A 12,887-nucleotide genomic window follows, 5' to 3' on the forward strand; every position below is an offset into this window, starting at 1 on the left:
TGAATTCATTTTTCAGTTCTAATAGTTTTTTTTGGTGGAATCTTTCAGGTTTCCTATATATATAGCACCATGTTGTCTGCAAATAGTGAAAGTCTTACTTCTTCCTTACCAATTTGGGTGCCTTTTACTTCTTTTGTGCCTTTTGTTTTCTGATTGCTGAGGCTAGGACTTCCATTACTATGTTGAATAAAAGTGGTGAGAGTGGATATCCTTGACTTGTTCTTGACCTTCAGGAGAAAGCTCTCAGTTTTTCCCCATTGAATATGATGTTCACTCTGAGTCTTTCATATACGGTTTTCATTACGTTGAGGTATATTACCTGTAAACCTACCTTGTTGAGAGCTTTTATTATGAAGGGATGTTGTACTTTGTCAAATGCTTTTTCTGAGTCTACTGAAATGATCATATGGTTTTTATCCTTTCTATTATTGATATGATGTATCATGTTGATTGATTTGTGAATATTGAATGACCCTTGTATCCCAGGAATAAATCCCATTTGATTGTGGTGAATGATTTTTTTAATGTATTGTTGGATTTTGTTCTTCACCTCTTTCAAAGAAGACATCCACCCATCCATTCCTCAATTTTTACTTGACACTCATTAGTAAGTGTGGTTGACTTTAATGAAGATTTAGTAATCATGAGGACAGTTCATAGCATGGTTGCACAGTGAATGAATGTGAAAATGTATTTGGAATTGATGGTTTTAAAAGTCCATTCAACTACTCCACCTTCTCACTGGACTTTAGTCTCTCCCTTTAATACTCAGCTTTCCCTGCTTTCTCCTTCCTCCACTTCTCTCCTTGCCCTTTGCTTCCCTTCTTACCATTGCTCAGAAACAAGCAGGCAACCAGCCAACACCCACAATAACAAACACCATGAACAATAAACAAATCCTTTTATTCTTTCATGGAGGCTGACCACCTTTTTTGTCATTTGGGCTCCTGAAGACATCCATGCTCTGAGTTACAACTTCTTCTCCGAAAGCCTTATCTACATATTATACTCAATACAGGCTTTTTCTATCCTAAGAGAAATTCTATTGCCATCTGTTAAGATGTGTATTTTTAGTCTGGATATGTTACAAATTAGGATGCATGTTCTGACGGAAAAGTAGGAGGTACAATAAAATACAGTATTAAAACAGAGGGACTGGACTTAAACTGAGGAAGTAGAAAAGGAAAGCTTCTGTGAGAAAGATTAACATTTCTGAGGACTTTTATTTTTATTTATTTATTTTTTTATTTTTAAAGATTTTATTTATTTATTTATTTGACAGAGAGAGACACAGCGAGAGAGGGAACACAAGCAGGGGGAGTGGGAGAGGGAGAAGCAGGCTTCCTGCTGAGCAGGGAGCCCGATGCGGGGCTTGATCCCAGGACCCTGGGATCATGACCTGAGCCGAAGGCAGACGCTTAACGACTGAGCCACCCAGGCGCCCCAACATTTCTGAGGACTTTTAGCATAGTCTAGCAACAAAGAGGAGGGAAGAACATTTCAAGTAGTGGGTCTAGAGATGGGAAGGGGTTTGGTGCACTGGAAAAACTGAAAAGAGGCCAGCATGGCCATACCCTAAAGAAGAAGACAAAGAAAGGAATGAAGGTGGAGAGGTGAGCAGGGACCTGATCACATGGGACCATGTAGGTCGTATGACTCCAATTTTTAGGTTCCTGAATCTTCTCTAACAAATGAAATGACTTCATGAATTATTTTCCTAAACTTTGAATTTATTGGTTTTTGAAACCAATACAATCGTGCCAAAGTTGACAAATGTGCATACACACACACACACACACATGCACACACAACACACACACACACACACGTTACATAAAACCCCATCCCCAAGGGCCATATAATTTGGCATTATTATGAAGTCTATCCTATAGCCATATGCATGATTCTGGGTTAGCCAGGTGATTAGCTGAAATTTATCTCCATATTCATTTTCTCTCCACAGGAATGTTTCCTGCAAGAGAGACCCACAATATGAGGGTTTCTGTAAGAGCTTAAAAAAATGTTGCCTGCCAGCAGCACATGCATTTCCTATCAGTTTTTAGGATTTGTATCTGTTCAGCTGACACACCCATTTCCCGTGAAGAACAAGTAGCTTTTGCTACTTTACTACTGTTAAGGCCTGGCAGGAATAAATCAAAGTTCTGTTTACCACCAGGGTAAACTGTCTCCTATGGCATTCTTGTGGAAAGGCACTCTTTTGGGGTTCAGCATATCCCCACATATTTACAGGCACTGAAAATGACATACCACGTACAGTGCAGACCTTGTGCCCACTGCTTCCTGCCATTGTTAATCTGTGCCTGATGATGATGCTCATTCTGTTGCTTTCTGGAAATAAATTATTTTGTTTGTTCTCCTAATTCCATCTACCCCAAATTATCTTACTTTTCAGCTACTAATAACCATGCCTTTTAAGCTGTCTTTTTATTAAAAGTAATAAATTAAGACATTTATCTTCAAGTGGTTTCCCCTTTGCATTGTAACCACCAACATACACATTAGCACACTCAGAGTATTGAGTTTACCAAAATTCATTTCGGTAGCAACATTCACTGACTTTAGAAAAAAAACTTTCCACTTACAGTTAGTTACTTGCTACTCTTACACAATTGTACCTTCCATAGAGTATACGACTTTAAAATGAAGATAGTTTGAGGAAGTAGTATCTTCTGTGGCTCTTCTTTAAAAGGAAGCCATTGGCCATTTGCTGAGCTTGACTTTGCTGGTGGTATTACAGTTCTGTCCGGTCATCCTGTGAGTCAACGCTTATGGTGGAAACTTGGCTACTGGTATCAGCAGTTTCATAGGACTTTTGGTCTTTGGCAAAGTTGATGAAAACCTGATTTTTCAAGGGAAATAAACTCATTAGTGTTTGGTAAGCCAAACGAAGAAATAAGGTTAATTCACACACACACACACACACACACACACAGTGAAAGACAAAAAAAAAAAAGAAGAAAACTAGATATTATAGGGATATGTCCACACAGAAATGCACACTTTCACTAGTATTCCTTTTAGATATTCAAATTCAAATTCACTAGTATTCCTTTTAGATATTCAAATTTAACAGCTGCTGCCTGGATGGCTCAATTGGTTAAGCATCCCACTCTTTTTTTTTTTAAAGATTTTATTTATTTATTTGAGAGAGAGAATGAGATACAGAGAGCATGAGAGGGGGGAGGGTCAGAGGGAGGAGCAGACTCCCTGCTGAGCAGGGAGCCCAATGTGGGACTTGATCCCGGGACTCCAGGATCATGACCTGAGCCGAAGGCAGTCGCTTAACCAACTGAGCCACCCAGGCGCCCCTAAGCATCCCACTCTTGATTTCAGCTCAGGTTGAGATCTCAGGGTCATGGGATCGAGCCCCATGTCGGACTCTGTGCTCGCTGCAGTCTGCTTGTCCCTCTCCCTCTGCCCCTCCCCACACTCACGCTCTTTCTCTCTCTCAAAATTAAATAAATAAAATCTTTAAAAAAATTTAACTGGGGTTTGAAAATAAAACCTATATCTACAACTTATAATCACTATAAATCTAAAGCTATAATTAAATATCTATAACCACATATCTGTATTTATAAGATTTACATTAATATCTCTATCAAGTATAATCCAGGAACCCAAGCCAAGCTATTAACAAATGTTTATATGATGATGTTGAGAGAAATTTCACTAGTTTCAAGAGTTAACGTACTAAAATAAAACTTGTATAGAGAGCCCACATTATGTTCAGAAAGCCAATTATTTAACAGATAGACCTTTATTACTTGGTTTAAAATCATTAAGTCTATTAGTCATAGATTCCTCTAGAAACTGAGAGTCTACTTTGTGTCAGACATGGTCCTAGTAGTTGATTATAAGTCAAAGGGTAAATTTTCTGGGTCAGTAAATCCATAATTGCCTAAAGCCCCCATAAAAAATTGTCCATAAAATGCAGCACTTAGAGGCCCCTGAGGCCTAACATTTAGACCCGTCGTGACGATAGATGCTATTAAATGTTCTATACATCAGGTTGGTTGAGCTATACAAAATTAACAAAATTAACATGGTGCAAAGATGATGAAGGATGACCCGTAAAGCCTCTAGTTATTGAATATAAAGTAATTAAGACATGATATGAGTGAAACAAAAAAAATCTGCATTTACCACTTTGGTTGCCTGAATCTAAGCAGGTCTACAGGTCTGGCACTGAATTTTCTCTAGAAACCCCCATCCTATGCTAACCCAGGAAGCCAATGAATAATGTTATTTAAGAAGCCTACCAAGGGTGGGGGGAAGAAAGAAACTTAACAAGGAGAAAGTGAGGAAAGTGTTAATATCTATTTGTTTTACAGGTGAAAATAACATTTTGTTGCTTTACGTATTCATATAACCTAATGGATAGAAATGTCTTGTAGAAAGGAAAAATCCTCTTTTCTCCATTAAAAAATAGTTAATGCTTTTCACACTTTTTTTGAACATCCCAAAATACAGTTAAAAATAAATTAAGCTAAGTTTTCCAGGTGCAAGCTTAGATACTGTGTCAATTATAAACACATTGAATGTTATTAAAAAGAAATAAACAGAATGTGTAATAATTAATATGTGACATTATGCACATGGAATGTGGTATCCCGCTTACCTCTTCCAGGGTAGTCTGACTCACTAAGAAATTTGTGATATTTAAAGCAGCCTTGTTGGTTTCTAGCAGATCAAAAATGTTCGCTACTCCTCCCGCCGTGACTGGCACATGATACTCTAGCATGCTGAGGTGCTGATCCTGTGGGGACAAAAGGGAAAAATTTATTCTGCAATGTCAGGTAATATTGAGTTGACTAGACATAACTTGACCAAGAGCTAATACTGAAATTCATTCCATTGCCAATCATGACAATCAGTGTAAAGGATGGCTACGTTTTGCAGCTAACAACCTGCAAAGATGAGATGAAAAGTTTTACACACGTCAAAGAGGAAACAAATTAAAAACCTAATGAAAATTCCAAAGTATTCTACATTCCTGTGTACTTATAAAGTCCTTATAGTCTTGCCTAGGAAAAAATATTGTGAAATCGTATTTTAGATGTCAGATTATGCTCAGCTCAATTCAGAGATCACATTTAGAAACTTTTGTTTGTTTTAATGTTAGAAGTGTTCTAAAAGGCTAGGGATAGTTATAACTGTTCAATTTATATTGGCTAAAGAGGTTAGATTTCAAAAGCATTGTGAAGGAAAAATCTCATTAAAATACGCCACATTCAGGGCGCCTGGGTGGCTCAGTTGGCTAAATGTCTGCCTTCTGTTCAGGTCATGATTTTGGGGTCCTGGGCTGGAGCCCCACATTTGACTCCCTGCTCAGCGGGGAGTCTGCTTCTCCCTCTCCCTCTGTCCCTACCCCCCACCCACTCGTGCCCACTCGTGCCAGAGCTCTCTTTCTCTCAAATGAATAAAATCTTAAAAAAAAATACCACATTCTTTCTTAACTCACCCTAAAATTCTTTCCAATTTCTTTATTTAGTCCATAGTATCACCATCTACTAGTAATCTATTCTTGTTTCCTTGGAACATTTTTAACATCCTGCTTTTCTACATATTTAATCAGTTATCATATCCTATTTGTTTTCCCTCTAAGATGAGTCTCACATTTAAACCTTTCCTCTCTATTTGCACCAATGTTAACTCCATTCTCACCACTCCACGTCTGAGTAACTTCCCCAGCCTCTCCCGTGGCTTAGAACCTGCATACGTTCACACATTATGGCACACACAGCTAGGAGAATCTTTCCTGAGCACTATTTGATCAAGGTATGTTCTTACTCCAGCATCTACCCCTGCAACCTATATGGATCAGATCAAGACTGTGAATTTCACTTGGTATTCAAGACTTCTGTTGCTGGAAACGCCTCCTCTTCTCACTCCTTTGCTCACTGCCTAACCCCTCTTATAGACCTGTGGATGCATCACACCTGTCACCTCAATCAGGCTGTCTTACTTTTAATCCCCAAATGTTGCTCTTGCTATTTCTCTTCTAGAGATCTAGAAACCACCACATACTTGTAAAGAATGGTCTGTTTAGAAAGAAATGAGACTTTTGTGATCACTGCACTTGCTTTGTATAGCCCTGGTCCACAAGGAACAGAGCAAGGTGAATGTAATCTCATCACTCAGTGAATAAACACAGATTTCAAACTGGAAATTCATCCAAAGAGAAAGCACTGTTGTGATATGTGTAAAGCAAAGTGTCCTACAATTTTTAAATTTGATTTTAATTTATATGGTAGAAAATGGACTTTGATAAGAAACGTAAAAGCTATTATTTCCTGGAGAAGTTAGCCGAGGTTTGGGAGGTCAAGGCAAAGGTATTTTATAGAGATAAAAGAATTGTTTTTAAAAATGCACTCTTTTGCTCTCTCCAATCACATCACATTAATATGGTGCCTTATTGTTTATGAAATAGCTTTGTGGGCATTTTATCATTTGCTTCTCACACCAATCTTGTGAAGTAGATGTCATTATTTCTATTTCACAAAGGAGAAAAAGGAGGTTCAGAGACTTTAAATGTCTTGCTGGAAATCACACAGGCAGAGCTGGATTTCGGCCCAAGCCTTTAAATTTCTTTCCACCATTCCACACCTGATTTCTCTTATTTTTATTTTATTAAAGATTTTATTTATTTATTTGAGAGAGAGAAAACACAAGCGGGGGGGGAGGGGCAGAGGGAGAAACAGGCTCCCTGCTGAGTAGGAGCCCAACGTGGGACACAATCCCAGGACCCTGAGATCATGACCTGAGTCAAAGTCAGATGCTTAACCAACTGAGCTACCCAGGCGCCCCCTCACCTGATTTCTTTTAAAAACATTCATTTGCTATAATCATCTTGTACAAACTACCTGTACATCCAAGATGTTATAAAGATAGGTTTTTTGGTCACATGCGTTTATTTTAAGTATGTGCTATGTGAGATATATACACATATCTGTGCCTGTCCATTGTGTGGATATATACACACAAGATGAAATTAAGTGAACAATGTTTCAACTAGTGTGGGAATTAAGAACTTGATTTCCAAGCAGTTCTGTTCAAACCATTATGGGCTTATCTTCCAAATGAGAGGAGCAAGAAGATAATCTTCTATAGCTATGACATTCTGGAACTCTACATTTTTTTTTTTTTTGTAAGAAGAAATATCCTTGATCATATAATATCTGTCATCCCTCAGTTCCTTAACATATATAATTAGTAAACTAGTTATGTATACAACTCAAAAACTAATAGTATGGTCATAAAGTCTTTGTGAGGAAGAAATAAAGATATATAAAAGGACTACATTTTATTTATGTATGTATGTATGTTATGTATGTATGTATTTATTTATTTTAAGGTAAGCCCTACACCCAACATGGGGCTTGAACTCACAACCCTGAGATCAAGAGTCGCATGTTCTACAGATAGAGTCAGCCAGGTGCCCCAGGACTATATTACTTTTAAATAGCTATAAAATTATACAATTAATTTGAAGATCCTATTTGTTCATACTAAGTGTGTTTCAGAGTATATTATGTATCTTTTTTTTTTTTTAAGATTTTATTTATTTGACAGAGAGAGACACAATGAGAGAGGGAACACAAGCAGGGGGAGTGGGAGAGGGAGAAGCAGGTTCCCCACAGAGCAGGGACCCCGATGCGGGGCTTGATCCCAGGACCCTGGGATCATGACCTGAGCCAAAGGCAGACACTTAATGACTGAGCCACGCAGGTGCCCCCAGAGTATCTTATGTATCTTGAATTAATAAATATATTAAGGTTAATAATAAAGCTATGCTCAACTTGAAAATGGCAAGCATCCATATTAGATTATGACTATCAAAACCAATCAAGATCAAAGGCAGGACAATTTCCTACTTACTTTTAAGTATGTTTTTGGAAAGTGCAGTTGCATAAACCTTGTGAGGGCCTCCATGCTCACTTTGGTATTTTTCAAGTGAACCTTGACAGTAAATCCTCGTCCAAACCTAGAAAGAAAAAGTGCAAAATGTGATATGAGTTACACTTTGCTGAAATAACTCCCCTGGAATTCTAGGTAATGAAACAGGACCCAAGCTGACCATTATAGCACCTTTTCTTATATAAAGACTGCCATTTTGCCATAAAAGTTCAAGGTATGTTGCAACTGGAAATAGTGTGTTGCCATGATTTTTTATTTAGTTCTAGCATTATACAAAGTCACACTCCTTGGACAAAAGCTGCATTAGAAAGAAAACATAAAAACTTGGCTTTCGTTGACATCAATGAATTGGCAATTGATGTCAATATCTAGGGTTAAATATTTTCTAATTTAAAACAAACAAGGTCTTAAAAGGCAAGTCATTGGAGATTTGGGTCCAAAGTGAAGACTAAAGTCCCTGGGGTTTTAAAAATGAGTAATAAATCAATATGCTAGCTAACTGTTTGCCCAAGAATAGAATATGTAAACAAGTCACAATAGACTCTTTGAGAACAATCTATAATGTCACTTTCATCCGTTTTTCTTACTTATCTTGGTTAATACTATCTTATAAGAAGCCGAGTTATACAGATAAAAGTATAAAGTAACACCCTGAAGTTTGGAGATTAACATGAATATGTATAAATGCATATGCACTCTCGCAAATATAAAATATTAATTTAATTTTAATTTGGTAATATGATATTTGTGCACATTTCCCCAATGTATTCTTGATTAAAAGGTTTTGAATGCAGTAAAAATGTTAAACAGCTTACTAAAAGCCTGTGCAAATGGCACAGGAACACGCTACATAAAAATCTATGCCTTTATGTACTTGTCAAGGTCTAACTTGTTATCGAGTAAATTCTTGAAAACTGCTTTCTGAGAGTATTTACGTTGTAGATTTTTTTTTTAAGACGTTTTAGTAAGATAATTTAACTTTAAGGTGAATCAAAGATCAACTTTTTCTTTCCAGTTTGACTTTTCATTACAGGACAAGCTGTTAAATAATCCTCAAAGGTAAGTATAGTACTGTTAGATTGACTTCCTGACACCATATGTTAAACAACGCAATTGTTCTTCACCTGCTTTTTTTTTTTTTAAGACTTATTTATTTATTTTCAAGAGAGAGAGGGAGATAGAGAGGGCACTGTGGGGAGGGGCAAAGGGACAGGGAGATAGAATCTCAAGCCGACTCCTGCTGAGTGCAGAGCCCAATGTGGGGCTCCATCTCACGACCCTGAGATCACAATCTGAGCTGAAACCAAGATTCAGACACTTAACCAACTGAGCCACCCAGGTGCCCCTCACCTGCTCTTTATATGCTGCAAAGATCCAATACATTGGAACCTTCCATTCACCATAATGGCCAACCTGGTACAGAGAGCCTCACATTCTTCCATGCTGAAAGACAGAATCACATCAGAATTCTGGGCACAGAAAACTGCTCATAAGCATAAGCTTAAATGTTTCATTATGGTACCTTAGAAATACTATTTTAGTTCCTTAAAATGTCTTTTCCCTTGAAGGACACAAGAAATACATTTTAAAATACAAATTAAATGTCTTCACATAGGGTTTTTTACTCTTTATTCTCCAGCTTGAAGCCATCTCTCTCACCTGGAATGCCCTCTCATCAAACACAGTATTTCTTTCAACCTCTTTCAAGCTTAGACTCAAGACCTACATTCCCTGAGAAATGTTTCCAAAATAATCCTGAGCTTTTTTCATGACTCTTCATATTCCATATTCAGTTGGCTTTTATGCTTTGTTATTTATAACTAGTTAACCTGTACTTTATTATATAATCTCTCATTTCAAGAACTATGACAACTCGTAGAGATCCTCTCCACTTCATACAAAAGTGAATGGAAAGGAAAAGATTGGCTTCAGAACATATAGTATGCCGGGCAAAGCTAGGATATGAATGTGTCTCTTAATTATAAATAAATCTAGAACTTTTCCTACTATATAATTGCAGTGAAGGGATTTTAATACAAGGCTAACCTTACAAGAAAGGCACAGATAAAATGCTTCAGTAGCTTTTTTATTGAATTGATTGGAAGGGTCTACTTCATGGAGGAGGCGAGGGAGATGAGAACTTGGATTTTGTGAAAGACCATTTCAGGTAGAAAGCACAGGCAGAGAGAGGATGTGGTGATAGGGAAGGGTGGTGAGTGTATGTGGAATTACTAAGTCATTCAGATTGACTGAATGGGGTGGGGGTGTCACAGGAAAAAAAAGACTGGGAATTTAGATGAGGCCAGACAAGAGGCCTTTCATGCTAGGTTGAGGATGATGAACTTTATGGCAATAGGGAGTAATAGTTAAATTAAGAGAGTCATAAGTCCCTCTTAATTTAAGAGAAATTTGTTTTTACCTTTTATTTTTAAATTTCTTTTTCTTTTTTTCTTTTTTTTTTTTTTTAAAGATTTTATTTATTTATTTGACAGAGAGAGAGGTAGCGAGAGCAGGAACACAAGCAGGGGGAGTGGGAGAGGGAGAAGCAGGCCTCCCGCCGAGCAGGGAGCCCGATGCGGGACTCGATCCCAGGACCCTGGGATCATGACCTGAGCCGAAGGCAGACGCCTAACGACTGAGCCACCCAGGCGCCCTTTAAATTTCTTTTTAAAGATTATTCATTTATTTGAGAGAGAGAGACAAAGCACATGGGCACACACACATGTGGCGGGGAGGAGCAGAGGGAGAGAATCTTCAAGGAGAGTCCGCGGAAGCGGGGCTTGATCTCAAGACCCATGAGATCATGACCTGAGCCGAAACCAAGAATGGGACGCTCAACAGACTGAGCCACCTAGGCGCCCTAAGAGAAATTTGTTTTTAAAAAGATTGCTTAGGCCCTATCCTACCCACCACAGGAGATGGATTCTCACATGAAACCTGCCTGACTTGCTCCTATGACTATAAACATAAAATACTTCAATCCAATTGTGGATTCATTATCAATACATACTACATAGGATTATCTCTTCCCATCTCTCTTCCTAAAATCCTGTCAATGGCTTTCAAGTTCCCACACTCTGTTTACCTGTGAGATGTGAGGATGACGGAACATTTATTCTGCACTTCTTCTGAAATGATCTTCCAGAGCTGCCGTTTCGACTTAGGATCCATCCCAGAGCTCGGCTCATCCTTAACAGAAAGTTACAAGAAAAATTTATCAAATTAATTAATTTTTGATGAGGTTCTTTACATGAATCACTGCGTCTCACTTGCCTAGAACAGAAATCACTTTGCGAAGTCCTGTGACTAACTTGTTTTATACTTAATAGGCTTCTTTCCTCTGCTGTCAAAAAGCTCAAAATTAATCATTTAAAATTGTCAATCTGTTTTAAAAAGTGTCTCAGTGAAGTTGACACCCTGTTACTTTACACTTGTCTCTTATTTCTTTGGAAAAAGATCTGCATCAGTTCCTGACAAAGTGGAGTTTCTGTGTTAATACTACATTGTCACAGATACATCTGAGCTACATCAACAAGATTGCTACCTTAGTCCTGATAGCAGAATTGTGGCTTTGAGTGATAATGCAGTTTGTGATGCCCACAGAACACAATTTGATTTTTCAGTTAATATGTTTGAGGTATATTTTAAATTCTATGTTATTAATTGAAATTGAATTCTCTTTGGAGGGATAAAAACAAGATTTGCAGAAATTGCCATGTAGAAAATACAAATTATATTTTAAAATAAATGATGTTTTGGAAAATTGTTCAGACACAAAATTCAAAATGTAAAAGTGGATAATCTAAACAAGCAATAATAGATTCTAAGAGATGATTAAATTAACAAATTAGAGGTCAAGATTAGGTCATAATTAAAGATATGTATTTGCAGTGGAGAGTATGGACATAGGATTACCTGAGGCTTGTCTTTATAGTAAGAGGTTAAAGGAATGAGTGTTGGTTTGGGGAAACAGGTAAGGATATCTTGTCACTGCTCTTATTTTTGAAAACGACAGCATATAGGGCAAATGCATATGGCAGAAAATATAATAGCTTTCTCTCACAGCCTGTATTTCAGTTCAGCTCATTAATATATAACATTTGCATGGCACTTTTAAACATTTTAAGTACTTTACCTCTATTATCTCACAGGGGTGCCTAAGGATTGTTTTGTTCAAGTTAAGGGACACTTAGACAGTAAAATTCCACCATAAGCATTGATGGGTAGGGATGTAATGCATTATAAGCTTCTGGTAAAGAAAGATAGGTTGTGCATTCTTTAGATGGGTGGTTTAAATGATTTGGTCCTCTGTAGGACTTAATCCCTGGAATAATGTGGTGATTTATAAGTGAATTTGTATTGCATACAGTTAAAACTCTTCTGAAGTTTGGAGTTCCTTGAATGAAGGGGATCTTCCAAATAAAGGCAATTTCATTTCTCAGAAATAAGCCCCTTCGCAATGTTTGGCCTGAAGAGCAGGATGTCATATGGATCGCCTTGATGGGTAATTTGTATTTCCAGGTGATGAATTTAATTTTCCAGCTCTTAACCAAAATATAAACGTGCAATACATTTCTTCCCTCCAGAGAATTCAAATAAAATAGAAAGGCATATTGTCAATCACATCCCAAACTAGGTAACTCATATTTTTAAGTAATAGGGAAATGAAATTTTAGCACAACACATCACCCTAAACTGTGTCTTTCCGTTTTAGGAGAAGTTGGAAAATACGTTGGTTCACCTGATAAGTTTACTAACAACAGATTTCAATAATGGGCAATCAAATTCTTCCATATTCCATAACATTACTTATTAGAATATCTTAAATTTGTTTCGGCTACTTCCTGTTCCCACAAAAAGTGTTTCTTCTGAAATGGACTAGCCATAGCTCTTTGCTGATAGGAATTCCCTTAATGAGGGCGCCTGGGTGGCTCAGTCAGTTAAGT

General features: G+C 37.4%; 1 protein-coding gene across 1 annotated transcript in view; it reads right to left on the bottom strand.

Annotated features, from left to right (window-relative positions):
• Nucleotides 1-884: 884 nt before the first annotated feature.
• The window catches only part of ABCA12 (ATP binding cassette subfamily A member 12), a 169,768-nt gene continuing 157,765 nt past the window's right edge, over nt 885-12,887 (bottom strand). The window contains exons 49-53 of the mRNA XM_036087379.2: nt 11,027-11,130; nt 9,292-9,384; nt 7,903-8,008; nt 4,643-4,780; nt 885-2,860 (exon numbers count right to left, since the gene is read on the bottom strand). Of these exons, the coding sequence (XP_035943272.2) occupies nt 2,753-2,860; nt 4,643-4,780; nt 7,903-8,008; nt 9,292-9,384; nt 11,027-11,130 (549 nt within the window). The 3' untranslated portion in view covers nt 885-2,752. The remainder of the gene's footprint in view (nt 2,861-4,642; nt 4,781-7,902; nt 8,009-9,291; nt 9,385-11,026; nt 11,131-12,887) is intronic.

This window comes from Halichoerus grypus, chromosome 4, assembly GCF_964656455.1.
Source record: "Halichoerus grypus chromosome 4, mHalGry1.hap1.1, whole genome shotgun sequence".
Lineage (NCBI taxonomy): Eukaryota > Metazoa > Chordata > Mammalia > Carnivora > Phocidae > Halichoerus > Halichoerus grypus.